Raw genomic sequence first — 13,866 nt, 5'->3', positions numbered from 1 at the left:
GTTTTTTCACCTGAGGCTTTGATGATGGGATAATTTTTGATGTTGAAAGTCTGAGTAGCTATTAAATGGATAATCCTGCGTCACCAGTAGTTCATGAGTCCTTCAGGGAATGGTGGTATAATGGAGAGAGATTATTTCCCTTTGCAAAGTCAGTTTTGACCCTTCCAGATATTGTACATATTACCATGCCTTCTAACTCTGTTTTATAGTTTCTACAACCTCCATAGTAGAGATGTTTATTTTTTTAAATACAAACACAGCACTATTCTTTCCAGATTTTAATGATGTCGTAAAATTCCTTGGTGAAAAGACAAGTTTGCTACTTGGGCTAGCAGCTATTCCATGATGGATCCCCATTCCTAGATGGACTCAATTTTTCAAATTGAGTGTCATGACTACTGTTTCTTCTTTTTAAATTTTAGCTGTCCCTTTCCCACCAACGCATCGCTTGACATCTGAAGAAGTGTTTGACACAGATGGAAGACCAAGGGTTGACATTTTGAAGAACCATTTGATAAAGGAAGGTCGAGTGGATGAAGAAATTGCACTTAGAATCATCAATGAGGGTGCTGCAATATTACGGAGGGAAAAAACTATGATAGAAGTTGAAGCTCCAATTACAGGTAATATTTCTAGGTAATTTCATACATAATTAAATTTAAAAAGCCAGATATTTTCAGTAGTAGAATTTGTCTTCAAATTGCTGAACAAAAATTTCTCTGTTAGTCCTTCTGAATTATCCCTCACAACTGCATTTGCTTAACAAATGAAGGCATTAAACCTATCAAAAAACTTGTAGGATTGGTATTAAAATTGGAAAAAAAGAAGGAAGTAGTTAAATGCTGTTGAAATATGAATTTCTATTTCCTTCAATATTATAAGTAGGAATAAAGGCATCTACCTGAACTCAGGATAATTCTGAAATCTAAATACGTGAAGAGAAGCTCATGATTGTGGTTTGAAACAGATACTGTGAACTGGGACTCTTAGTGAAAAATACACCTTTATCTTGCTCTGTAAGTGAGACTGGTGACTGCATGTAAAACCATGTTCTTGTGAGAGCAGTGGTACTGATAAAGATTGTTTTAGCATCTTTGACACAAGGGCCAGAGCCACTAGGATACAAAACTGACTTTTAGGGTGTTCTTGAGTATTTTCATAGTTGGAACGGTTCTGTTTCTGTTTGACCTGGTGAAAGGTGGAGTTGATGTAGTTTAATACTTTTATTTATAAACACTCTAGACTCATAGAAAGTAGCTATGTTGCATGTCTGTTATTCATGATAATGAAAGTACTTTTGCTTTTTATGTTCAAATCACATTTTCTTTAATCTGAACATGTTTTCTTGTAATGGACTTACATAAATTAAATTAGTGGCTGCGAGCTTCTTTTAGGGCATCAGCTTGTTATTTGTTAGTATTGGGTAAATGAAAACTTTACATATTGTTGCTGACATTTTGAAAAAAATGAATGATTGAAATGGTGGAAACTACTAAGTGGCTGACTGAGCTCAGAGTCCTTTGCAGTTCCAGATAAACTCAGAATTAAAGTTTGTTTAGCATTCTGATATTTCTGTATATACAGGTAATTGGTCTATTGGCAATTTGAAAAGGAGGGAAGTTTTTTCAGTGTTTGAGTAGAAATCTTAAGAAAAGAGACATAAAAGAGTGCACATTCTATTTAGTCTCATATTTTATAGATTGTGATGACAAATGGTCTGCTCTAAGTGAATAACAACCTTTATGTAGTGGTGTGCCATATCCAGTATTTCTTTCCAAAATTAGGACAACTTTTTTCCCCAAAGATTTTACTGATAAACTCTAAAAAGTCAGGACATGCTATTTGGCAATTGATGAGTGACTTTGTGCATCAAGGAAAGGCATAATCTCTCAAATTCCTGTTGTTACCATTGACACGTTATGCAGAAGTGAGAAGGCAGCTCCTGACTTCCATTGAACTGGGAACTCCAGTGGGAAAGAGGAGATAGGAGCAGTTGTCTCTTTCATGCATTTTTAATTACTTTTTAAGGTTGTGAGATGACCTGTTTTGCTGTACACTCCCTAAAGACTTCCCATCTGCTGCTATCTTTGGCACATCTGCCTTTGGTTGCTGACCACTGGCCTTGTCCCTTCTCATATTCTAAAAACACAGGAAAAATCCACTGTTGAAATAATGAACATGGTTATTTGAAGGAGAAAAGTAAGTCAGCAAGGAGAAGATATGATTTTAATAAAAAGTATGTTAGTCTGACTCAGAAACAAAAGTACACTCCCTGGTTTTTTTCAAGTTCACATGAACTCAGCAAATTGTTTTGAAGCAGCAGGCATTTTCAAATACACATGCCAAGGAGAATTTACAAAGATACTTAAGGAGCTGGGGAGGACATTAAAGAGGTGCTGACAGCTTTCAAGACCTCAGTCTCAGTGCATTAAATGTGTTGGAAGAATACGCCCCAGTCTCCTGGACTCAAAGCTATATCATCAGTATTGTCACAGGTAGTGAAGAGAGCATCTTAATGAAAAGCAAAGGGGGAACCTACAAAAATTTCTGTTATTCCTGCTTTATACCTGTCTTTCTTCTTAATTAGAAGTACTTTGTGGATGTTAACTATAATTGGTAACTTTTCCTTTAGATTTTTTTAAATTAATTCGAACAAAATTTTTGCTTGCAGTGTGTGGTGATATTCATGGCCAGTTCTTTGATCTAATGAAGCTGTTTGAAGTGGGAGGATCACCTGCTAACACAAGATACCTCTTCCTCGGTGACTATGTAGACAGAGGTTATTTTAGTATAGAGGTAACTGAATATATTAATCTGTTCTGTCCTGATTTTTTTATAAGCACACTTTCACATAGGTTTTCAAATGCAGTTTTAGGTCTGCTTTAACATTTGAATGCGTTCTTCCTTGCTGTGCCTTCTCCTGTGATAAAGGCCTTTGACAGGAGGATGCTGACCAGTCGTTTGGACTGTCCTGTTGAAATCGCCACTTACTCATTTTTTCTCCTCTTTCTTTAGCTGGTTTTCTAAAAGTTGAATTCTGTTACATTATTATATGTACTGCTGCTTGTCTGGTAATATGTTTGTTTGTTGTGGACAACAGGTGAGTCATGACTGCAAAGTCTTTAAATTATTTATAATATTATTATCTGTTTATTTTTATAAAAGAAACGAATTTTATTTAGACAATCAAATGGTTTTTAATAATTATTAATATTTTTCTTTACAAAAATTCTTAGAACAAATACAGATATTCCCTAAGGATGACCTGTGTTTCTGCCATTAATTTTTCAGTTACTTTGAATTCAAATAATTTTTTTATTTTCAGCATGTTTCTTAATTGTGCTGCATTTTAAAGATATTCACATATTCACATCGATTAGTTTCAGAGCATGGTTTTTAAATTAAGTGTTCTTCTGTCACCAGCCTGGGAAGTGCCTCAGTTTGGGATCTCTTCCTAGATACTGAATCTAATGGAATAGCATGCCGTTTGAAACAGTGTCTTGCAAGTCCCAGTGTAGTTCTTTTGTTTCTGTATTAAAATGTTGCCGTTCTGATAATGTGTGGGAATGTGCTGTGAAAGGCAGGCACAGTGCATTTTGGGGTTTTTGGAGATGGTAGACCAACAGGAGATGCAGCAAGAGCAATTGCCTCAAAGTCATCTTTAAGGAAAAATTTCAGTAGATATTCCCTAGTTATTAATTTGATCTTTGCTTGTTTTTGATGATTACAAATAATGTAATTGTCCTTGAAAAAGGCATTTACATATCAACTCTATATGTTAATATATGAAAATCTGGTATGAAAGTTTTTCAACCACTGCACTTAAAAAAATTTCTGAACAAAGATTAGTTTTACATTTTTTTACTAAGAAGATAAAAATTCAGTAATTAGTTTAACTAAACTTCACAATAAAAGTCTTTGATGTGTTTCTCAACGTTTGCAGTGTTTTTTTTAAAGTGTCCATTTGTTTTCTTTCTTCCCTTTTCATGTATTCTGCTATTCTGTGCAAAATAACTTTGAGTAATGGTAGCTTCAGGGTACTGGAATTTGTTAAAAGCAATCATAATAAGAGTTTGTAGGTGACTTGAGTGAAGTCCAAAATTTGTGGGGTTTTGAGATTTCTGTGCTCAGTCAAAAATAAAAGAATTAGATCTGAAATTTGTGAAATATGTTTTGGGCATTCAGGACTGCTGGATGGTAACAGACTCTTTTTGAGGCTTTGCTGCTCTTGTTGCAGTAATAATGACAGAGAAAATTACTATAGTTCTTTGACTTTGCTGTTTGTACACTGAGAAAGCAGTCAGCTTCCCCAGTGTTTGGGGAGAGAATGATTTTCTCTGTCCATTTGTAGTTTAAAAAGGATATCCAAATGAGGTATCTAACCTTAAGTGAAATTATTTTGTCAGGGGTTTTTTCCCCAGTCTCTGTTAATAAATGTCTGCTTTTCTTCTTATGCCAGTGTTTAGAATCATAAATTATACCAGATTTTAGGCAGAAACACATACAGTATTTGTCTAGATGAAAATATTCTACAGTTTAATTCTGCTGAGTTTATTTTAGTATTGAATATCCAGCAAATATAATTTTTTTTCCAGTATTCTATGTGGCTGTTATTAGGAAAAGTAATAAGCAATTTGCATAACTCATGTCCAGAACTGGATTCAGGGAAGTAGTGCTATTTTAAAATGGCACATTAAGCAGTACCTGCTTTTTGAAACTGTTAACACCCTTATTCAGTATTTCTCAGTAATAATTTTTAAAGTTCATATAAACTAGTGTATTTTACTGGTTATCCTGTTTTCTCAACAGTGCGTGCTGTACTTATGGGTCCTGAAAATTCTTTACCCAAGCACATTGTTTCTTTTGAGAGGCAACCATGAATGCAGACACCTAACAGAGTATTTTACCTTTAAGCAAGAATGTAAGTACTGCCTAAGAATGTAAAATTAGCTACTTGCAACCTGCTGATCTATAGTCTGTCATTGTGCTTGAAAGATTAGTTTAATTAAAGCCTTGCAAACATCAGGAGGCACCACTGACTTCTGTAAAATTGCTTGCAGTTCAGTGTGGCCTTGGAGTGCAATAAGAGAGCTGGCTGTAAATATACATTATGGAGTAAATTTTGATGTAACAATTCTGATTTTAAGGTCCTTGAGAGGAAGATAATTTTGCTGTAGTCAGGAGTGCAGAGTAACTTGCTGAGAAGTGATGTGAAGCTAACAAAAAGTCCCTACTGTGGGATAATTTTTCCATTTGGAGGATGGATTTCAGCTATACTAGTAAGATAACTCTTTGGTGATACAATCTACCTCTCCATTTGAAGGCTTCTATAAGTATTGATCCTGTGATAAATGGATCATTTGGACTGGTGAAACCCTCTTTGATGTAGGTAAAAATTATATAATCTATAATCAGCTCTTAGCTTTTCACTGTGAATGAGAATTCACAATTTCTTAGTAGCATTTTATACTGAAGTATGCTGTCTAATTGTATAAAATACTAGATAATTCAGTGATTTTTTAAAAAAAATTTAAATTGATTTTAAAAACAACAATAATTTCTTCACACTTGAGATAACAGAAGAAGTGAAAACAGTTTATAATTCTGGAAGAAAATATGTCTTAGAAACATGCTTGCTGTTTAGGTGTTTGGAAATGCTCATTTAAACCCCAAAATACTCATTGTTTCGCCTTTTTTAAGGATTTACTTTGATATATATTCTTATAACCACTAGAGTACTTCATCCATATACTATGGATTTTTAATGATTTCTATTTTCTTTCCTGCAGGTAAAATAAAGTACTCTGAAAGAGTCTATGATGCTTGTATGGAAGCTTTTGATTGTCTCCCTCTTGCTGCTCTCTTAAATCAACAGTTTCTTTGTGTTCATGGTGGACTTTCACCAGAAATTAATACACTAGATGACATTAGGAGAGTGAGTATTTTGTGTATTTGAAAATAAGTGAAAATAGAGATATTTATATGATGCTATACAAAGTCATCTTTATGAAGTTGTCAGAATATTTTCTGTTCTCGTCTCTCGTTGAAGTGTAAATCAGGGCTGAAATGTAGGCTAAGCAGTATCATAATTAAAATCTCATGGATTATCTAGTGCATTTTCCATTAGTAGACTTCATTGGGACAGCTGGGATTGTTACAAAACACACACAAAGAAGAAACCTCAAAATCCTCACATAGTTTTTTGAGACAGGTAGTACATGTGAAGAGTTTCATATTCATTCCAAACAATACATTGTATTTCTTTCTAGATAAGAGCTAGTGTTCTCATGACTTCCAGGAGAAAACTCGTTGAAATTAATTGTAGTCTTAAAATTGTTTCCTATGTCTACCTTCATGTTTCAGTTATTCTGAAATTTCTTTGAAAATTTTTTTACTGTCTCAAATATGTGGATTTTAGTTTTGACAGAGTGAGATGTTGCAGTATTTAATAGAAATTCAGATTGCTATTTAAAATGGCAAATTTGGTAGGCATTTGAGTAACAGTTGAGGAGTACTTCTCACTGTGGTGAATGTACTGAGTATATAAATAAGAAGAATTTAAAAGGTTTTTTAAATATTACACAATGGAAGCACTAAATCATGGTGTGCAATTTAAAGGGCAGAAGATTGTGATAACATGAGGTATCTGTTTCTAACAATGTGGTTTCTACTTGCATGGATAGCTTGTCAGGTGGAGATTGTATCAGATGGGAATTTTCAATCAAAATGAATTTTTCCATTGCCTTCATTTTTGCATACTCATTTTAAGCTTCTTTAAGTTAACTTAGCTGACATCTTGACTGCTGCACTTGGAACTCAAAACCATTCCTGTTATGATTAGGAACAGCTAACATGCAGATGATTTCAGCTTAAAATATGTGTAGGTGGTTCTAAGAAAGCCTTGGGATTATAGGTAAGGATAGAAGAAAAAACGTGGTTTATCCACATATGGAAGAAGGTACATGGGAACCTGTTTGTAAAGAGATATAAATGTCAGAGAGAAAGTAAAAGCATGCTCCTAAATTGCTTTTATAGTATATAAAAGTATATATTGCAGCCTATTTTGTCTTTTTATCTTCAGTTATTACATTTCTCCTTTTCTTAGCATTTTCTCCTTTATTTGTGCTTTGTTTTTCTTTTTTACCTCTCCCTTTTCTCAAATTTATAGGCCATCGAGTTGAATCTCATTTTTGAATTCACTGTATTTATTCATTAGGGATTTTTTGTAATCATTGGACCATTTCAGAGCCTCAAATGTCAGTTTATTTCACTTACAGATATTACACTACCAAGCAGAGTGATGTGAGAGGAGAAGAAAATGGCAGAAACAGAGAGGAAGTGTATTTACTCAATCAGTGGTGTGAGTGGGAAAATGTACTAAGGCACATTGCGTTGTCAGAGCAAATACTGACATGTACAGAAATCCAAATGCATTGTGCAGAGAGAGGGAAGTAAGAAAGCAAAGAGACTAAACAGTGCCATTCTCACAAAGCCTTAGCACTTCTCTCTATACAGATGGAAAGAAGCATGGTCAAAGCTTTCTGGAAAGTAATATAGAAAACATATTCTGGAAAAACATTTTGGAAAGCCACTGGCATAACAGGATTGTGATTCATTTTTCTGCTGGTCTCAGTCTTGTAGCTGATCAGGTTTCACAGTATCAAGTAAATTTAGCTAAAAGGTAGTTCTCTTGTCTTGGCCTGTACTTTCAGATGTGCTTCTATAATGTTCTAGGCTACATTAGGCTGAAATGTTTATATGCATATATGAAAATCTGCATTGTATTTTGTTCTGGTGAAAAACACATTTATAAATGTAAGGCAGTGTTAGTAGAACTGTTCCTTGGGCCTTCTTCATTTTTAAAGAATCATCTGGTAACCTGAAAAAGGTGCTAGTCATGGATTGGCAGTAGCTGCATTAGAGCTTGGCATGCACTGATATTTTAAATGTATTTAAATTAAATGGGGGATGTGAAATGCTCACTATATCTAGAAAAAAATCGTATACTTGGGGGTACAAGTGTGGTGTGTGAAGTTACTTCTGTAAGCAATCAAGACAATTGTATAATATTTCAGGCCTTCGGGTTTATTAGCAGAAGTTCTTACTAAGGAGAGGTCTTGGCTGCAAGGACATAATTATCTGGCATAAAAGGGAAATCACAGCTCTATAAATAGTGCAGGAATCACCTAAGAACTAAAAAATTCTATGCCAGGTGCAGTTTCTTCTGGATGAAGTCTTTAATCAGTATTGATATGTAGGAAGGTGAATAAACTACACAATTTAAACTATTATTTTTGCTGTCATAAACTTACTTCCAGAAGAGGACGTCTTTCATACTAAGCATGACAATGAATCCTAACCAGAAAGGTTATGCTAGGTGCTTCGTGTTTCTGCCAAAATGGAAGTTTGTCAAACTTATGGTAATCTGATTTTTATTTTCCGAATATCAATTCAGAATGTTCTGGTTGTCTTGGTAAAGAGTGTCTCTTTCCAGACACGTGTCCATCAACTTAGAGATGATGTTTAGTTGATTTCATTTACATTGCCAAGACTTCTACTGAAACAAAATGCCAGGAATTGTCATTTTCAAACCTAGCATTTTAGAAAGAAGGAAGTACCCAGGTAAGATTATGGGGAGTCTTAAAAAGAGAGACAATTTTTTTTCCCCTCATTTACAGCAGATGCTCACTCTTTTGTTTAGCTTTTGGTGATACTAAGACTTGATCAAATTGCCTCGAAATATATGGCAGCACAAATGGGAATCTGTCTTTGTAATACCTTGCTTCTTTTCTGCCCTGCTGAAATTTCCTTTTGTTCAGTAATATGTAAGATGGCTTCCACTTTTCACTGGCCTTCACATTGTTCTGTAGGCTTTATTAGGTGATAGTTCTCAAGAAAATTAGGACAGATTAATTAAAACTGTTGTCTGTGTGTGAAACTTCTGTGAAGGTCTTTTGCCTCAAAAGCCAAGTTGTTTTAATTTGCTGTACCTTAATCTGCCTCTCAGGTTTTGGTGCTTCTGAATTGAAACATCCACGTGGAGGTATAATGCATGTCACGTTAGTTGTCCTGACTGCATAGTAGCTTGAAAATAACACAGATTTAAATGTTTTACAGTATATAGAAAATACACTACCTAGTTCAGTTTCAACACCAGGTGTATTGATTCTTATTCTGGAAAATTGTCTTTCTCATTTACCTTAATCATTTTTAGAAAAATGTTATGCCAGTTTGTACTGAGATTCTGTTTTGCTATAGCCAAAGCACATTCAGAAATTGTGAAATCAGTAACAGGTGTTTTGAATTTACTCATGTCCTTTAACTTACTTGCTGTGCCAATAGTAGAGAAGCCCTTAAATTGATTATTCTGATTTGATACATGTAGTCTGGGTTGAGTAGCTTGAAGTGACATTTCCTTAAATTTTGAGCTATCCTGAGAACTGTGCCAGTTAGTAGATTTTCTAGTGAAGAAGTGATTTGGTGTCTATGTAAGTAAGTATATGTACTATATGTATAAGTGTGTGTAAGTATATTTATTTTTTACAAACTCACCTTACTTTAGGAAATACCTGCATTATTATTTCAATGCTATGAGAAATTGTTTTGGGAGAGAGGTGTGTTAATTGCAGGCAGCCAGAACTTTTTATTTATAATATCTCTATTGATTTGGCCAAAGTCGTAAGGAAAATCCCTGAAGACTAAAGAAAAATTCTTAGAAATATTTTCTAGACTTTCAGCCTTCTGTATTGCAGGAAACATCAATCAGCAAACAGTTGAAACTTCCTTGTGTGAATGCCTCTGTTAGCTTCTGGACCCATATTTATTGCTGGAGGTTTAGAAACTTGATGGTTTAATCTACAGAAATTCAGGTACTTGCAGAAGTTGATGGACTGACTTCTTCAATCTGGAAGAAATACTCCATACCAGGTTTATCATCCAGTGTGGGAAATGTTAAACCACAGGATTTTAATATTGAATAAATTCCAACAACAACTTCAGTTAATACCTGCCTTACCATTATCTGGCAGGAATTTGTAAAGATCTGGACCTCTCCACTTATGTTACAGGTGGCAGCCTCGGGAGCTCTGATTTTCCAGGGCATGAGAGAGCTTGGCACTACTGCTGGTTCCATATTTGAATGGATTCCTATGGACCGTTAGAGTCAAATTCACCAGGTGCTCACCAAACCTCCCTTCGAGCCTGTCCTGAAGAGTTAAGTGTTCTCTAGTACCATCAAAGTCATCTTCTTTGGTATGGGGAGTGGAGTGAGATAAATGCACTGTCCATCAAAGAACCGTTCCTACATTTCTTGGATAAAATCATCTTGTGAACAAACTCCAGCTACATAAAGACCAAATAAACTTTACATTGAACCTGGGATACCAACTCTCATTTCTGGGACATCAGAGATTGATTGCCTATCACTTAATTAAGCAGGGCATTTTCCTTTTACGTTAACAAATGCACTTTGCTCCTTAACTTCTGCCCCTTTTGACTGTGGTTACTAGGAAATTTGCAGGCTGCTAAAATAGGTGTTTCAAGTGAAAATCAATAAGGAAGCAGCAAGAGAGAAACCAAGAGAAAATCTACCAAAATTCTATGGCCCATTACATCAGGGATAGAGCTGAAAAATAAAGCTTGTATGAAAAAGCCTTAGCCAGCTGGGCCAGTTGCATCTTCATTACATTGTTAAATGATCCATTATGGAGATGGGTGTTTCAGGGTGGTTTGTATTTTCCTTTTGTTGGTTTGGAGTTTTAGGGTCTTTTCGTAATACATATTTAGTCTCTTCTAGTTGGTGCTAATTACTCATGCTTTTCTTTTATAATTCCTGTTTTCTGTACTGTTTCTCTTTTCTAATTCCTGGTAGTATCTCCAGATTAGTAGATGTGGCATGTGCATGAAAAAGGACCATTTTGTTCCTTGTCTGTATCTTGACCTTGTATTACACATATCCATCAGTCTGGAAGTTATCTCCCTTCTTTTTACAACTAATAAATCTTATTGCTCTTAACAGGTTTGGTTCTTTTGGCATGCCTGTGCCTTATTTCATGAGGAGGAGAGGAAAAACTATACAGAAACTACTTCTCTTTGATATGGTTGGGATTTATTCTAAAAATGTTTGGTATTGATGGATATGTAGGTTAACAAATGTGTAAAACTTAATAATTTAATATTTAAAGAGTATTTGTGCTTCTGCCTTTTTTTTCTAAACAGTTAGATAGATTCAAAGAGCCTCCAGCTTTTGGACCAATGTGTGACCTGTTGTGGTCAGATCCTTCAGAAGATTTTGGAAATGAAAATTCACCAGAGCATTTCAGTCATAACACAGTCAGAGGATGCTCCTACTTCTATAGGTGAGAGTATGCTGTGATCTAGTTGGGTGTTTTAGTACTGACTCTTCCTGAATATTTTACGAGGATATCTTCTACTCATAATTGTTTTCATTTCACAGCTATCCAGCAGTTTGTGAATTTTTGCAAAATAATAATTTGTTGTCAATCATTAGAGCACATGAAGCACAAGATGCAGGGTGAGTACTTGGTATCGTTCAAGAAAATGGTTGCAATGTAAAATAAAAATTAATTGCTTATTTGCTGTAAGATGTAATATAATTTGTTTGGTTTTACAGTTATAGAATGTACAGGAAAAGTCAAACTACAGGGTTCCCATCTTTAATAACAATTTTTTCAGCACCTAATTACCTGGATGTCTACAATAATAAAGGTAAGAACTTGTTATTAGTAATTGTATGTTATAATAAAATAAAATTGTCTAAGTAGATCATTTAATATCAACTGCTTTTTGCCAATTAAGAAACTAAAGGACAAAAAAAAATCTATTAATGAAAGTTATAAAGAAGAGCCAAAAATGACAACCTCCTGTAAGAGGAGTACCTTGAAGCATAAGTGTGGTCAGAGGTTTCCTTTGTGAAAGTTGTTGCTATTTAGTACTTGTGATTAAATCTGCTGGTGTTATCCAGTCAGGCAAGGTTTCCCTGTGCTATGAGTATTCACTCCTCTCATTGTCTTTAGTGGGCAAGGAAGGTGGTTTGCATTGTGGATTGTGGCATCTGAGCATCTTAATTGTGATTGTAATTCCCATAATGGCCATATATGGGAAATCAAAGAAGAGCAAGTAGTGATCAAAATTCTGATCAACATTGGAAATATTAAGATGGAAGTATAGAACAATAAATCCATTTTTGTCCATCCTCTGCTAAGATGGAGTTGAACAGGAGAAGCGTGTTTAATAGTGTGGAGAAAGATTTGCAGGTCAGAATTACAGAGAAGAGCTTAGCTGTGAGTTAGTGTTGTTCATTGATGAGAATAAAGTTCAACAACAGAATTTAAAAATAAAGCCTGCTGACATTCAAGTATGATATTAAAGTAAGGCATTTCAAGTATGTGATGAATGAATGATCTCCAAATGTTCCAATAGTGTTCCTTTGAAACCAACACCTTTTTTCTATTAAATACATTGCATTTTCTTCCACCCACCTATAAAGAACCACCCCCAGCCCATACCACTTCTGTAGAGTGCATAACTGTACACAGGAAAAGATGAGCTGTTGTTACTTTCACTGATTGCAAAGTAAAGGGGAAGTAAAAATATCTTCAACTGGCTTTTTAAGTTTTTTCACTATCTCTATGGATACTGTATTCATAGAACCCTTTTTCACTTGAGCTATTCCCAGTCTGATGCAAGTGTAAGTATAGAAAAATGTGGTCAACTACTTGCTTAGCTTTAGAATGCTTCTGGTTTTCTGTCTTTTTTCTTTATGCTTTCTCTTTTCCCTCATCTTCAAGATGTCTGTGGTTTTACTCCAGTCTTATAGCATGGGAAGACACATATGAAGAATAAAACCTGAATTTGCATATACTGAATGTACTGCTGCTCTGAATTAGTTTTATTAAAGTTACTGAAATTATACCTTTTCAAGACTTTTAAAAATCTTTGTTGATTGTAGACCTAAAATAGGACTGTACAGACCTGTATTGACATGTAACAGTACCTTAGAGTGAAACGCACACAGTAAAAATCCAAAGTGCTCCATTGGTTACCTGTCTGTAAATATTGTGAAAGAAAGAGAATGGAATACCTTTGGGATTATTCAGTCTAAAGTACAAATAGAGCTAAGCCAAGCCTGTGACTTTACATTTGTGGTACTCAAAAGTTTTAAACATTCTTTTCAAAATATTTGAATTTCATTTTAGCTGCTGTATTAAAATATGAAAACAATGTGATGAATATTCGTCAGTTCAATTGTTCTCCTCATCCTTACTGGCTACCAAATTTTATGGATGTTTTCACATGGTCTTTGCCATTTGTTGGAGAGAAAGGTTAGTAGATGTTATGCATCGACTAATATCTCTTATTTCTGCCAGATTAATGTTGGGAGAATTTTTGTTTTTTAAAATATATTTATCAAAGAAAGATGAATTGCATTATTTTTGTGTTGTTTTCTTTACTTGTTTAAGTCAAGGTAGTTAGAACTGCATCTAATATAGCTAAGATGTTAACAGAAATTATAATTTCCATTGAGGGTGTACATCTTCATTGTTAAGTAGCACCTTTGAACTGCATTTGAAGTTAGTATTTAATTGTTCATATTCTACAGAATGCTAAGTTATGTGCATTGTTAATCCTGTGTAGTTATAGGTATAAATTTCTATTGAGATATTTGTGTAAAATGTTAACTTTCCTATGTGGATATAACAGATTGACCTTCACTGAAGATAAGTTTTTCAGTTATAATTTTTTCTTGTAAAAAAGATAATTTAGCACAGATCCTCCTTTTTTTTTTTTTTCTTTTCCCTCTAGAGATGATAACTCTGAATCTAGGACACTGGGGCCCCAAGTAGT

General features: G+C 34.5%; 1 protein-coding gene across 4 annotated transcripts in view; it reads left to right on the top strand.

Moving 5' to 3' along the window:
• The window catches only part of PPP3CB (protein phosphatase 3 catalytic subunit beta), a 40,046-nt gene that overhangs the window by 10,330 nt on the left and 15,850 nt on the right, over positions 1-13,866 (top strand). For all 4 annotated transcript variants that reach the window (XM_054277313.1, XM_054277310.1, XM_054277312.1 and 1 more), the window contains exons 2-9: positions 423-623; positions 2,672-2,796; positions 4,810-4,921; positions 5,790-5,935; positions 11,218-11,357; positions 11,456-11,533; positions 11,633-11,727; positions 13,218-13,343. In XM_054277313.1, the coding sequence (XP_054133288.1) occupies positions 423-623; positions 2,672-2,796; positions 4,810-4,921; positions 5,790-5,935; positions 11,218-11,357; positions 11,456-11,533; positions 11,633-11,727; positions 13,218-13,343 (1,023 nt within the window). The remainder of the gene's footprint in view (positions 1-422; positions 624-2,671; positions 2,797-4,809; positions 4,922-5,789; positions 5,936-11,217; positions 11,358-11,455; positions 11,534-11,632; positions 11,728-13,217; positions 13,344-13,866) is intronic.

This window comes from Melozone crissalis, unplaced genomic scaffold (assembly GCF_028551555.1).
Source record: "Melozone crissalis strain CALT ecotype California unplaced genomic scaffold, PUWL_Pcris_2 ptg000019l_1, whole genome shotgun sequence".
Classification (NCBI taxonomy): domain Eukaryota; kingdom Metazoa; phylum Chordata; class Aves; order Passeriformes; family Passerellidae; genus Melozone; species Melozone crissalis.
The sequence above is the reverse complement of the archived record's forward strand: the minus strand, read 5'-3'. Positions and strand labels throughout refer to the sequence as shown.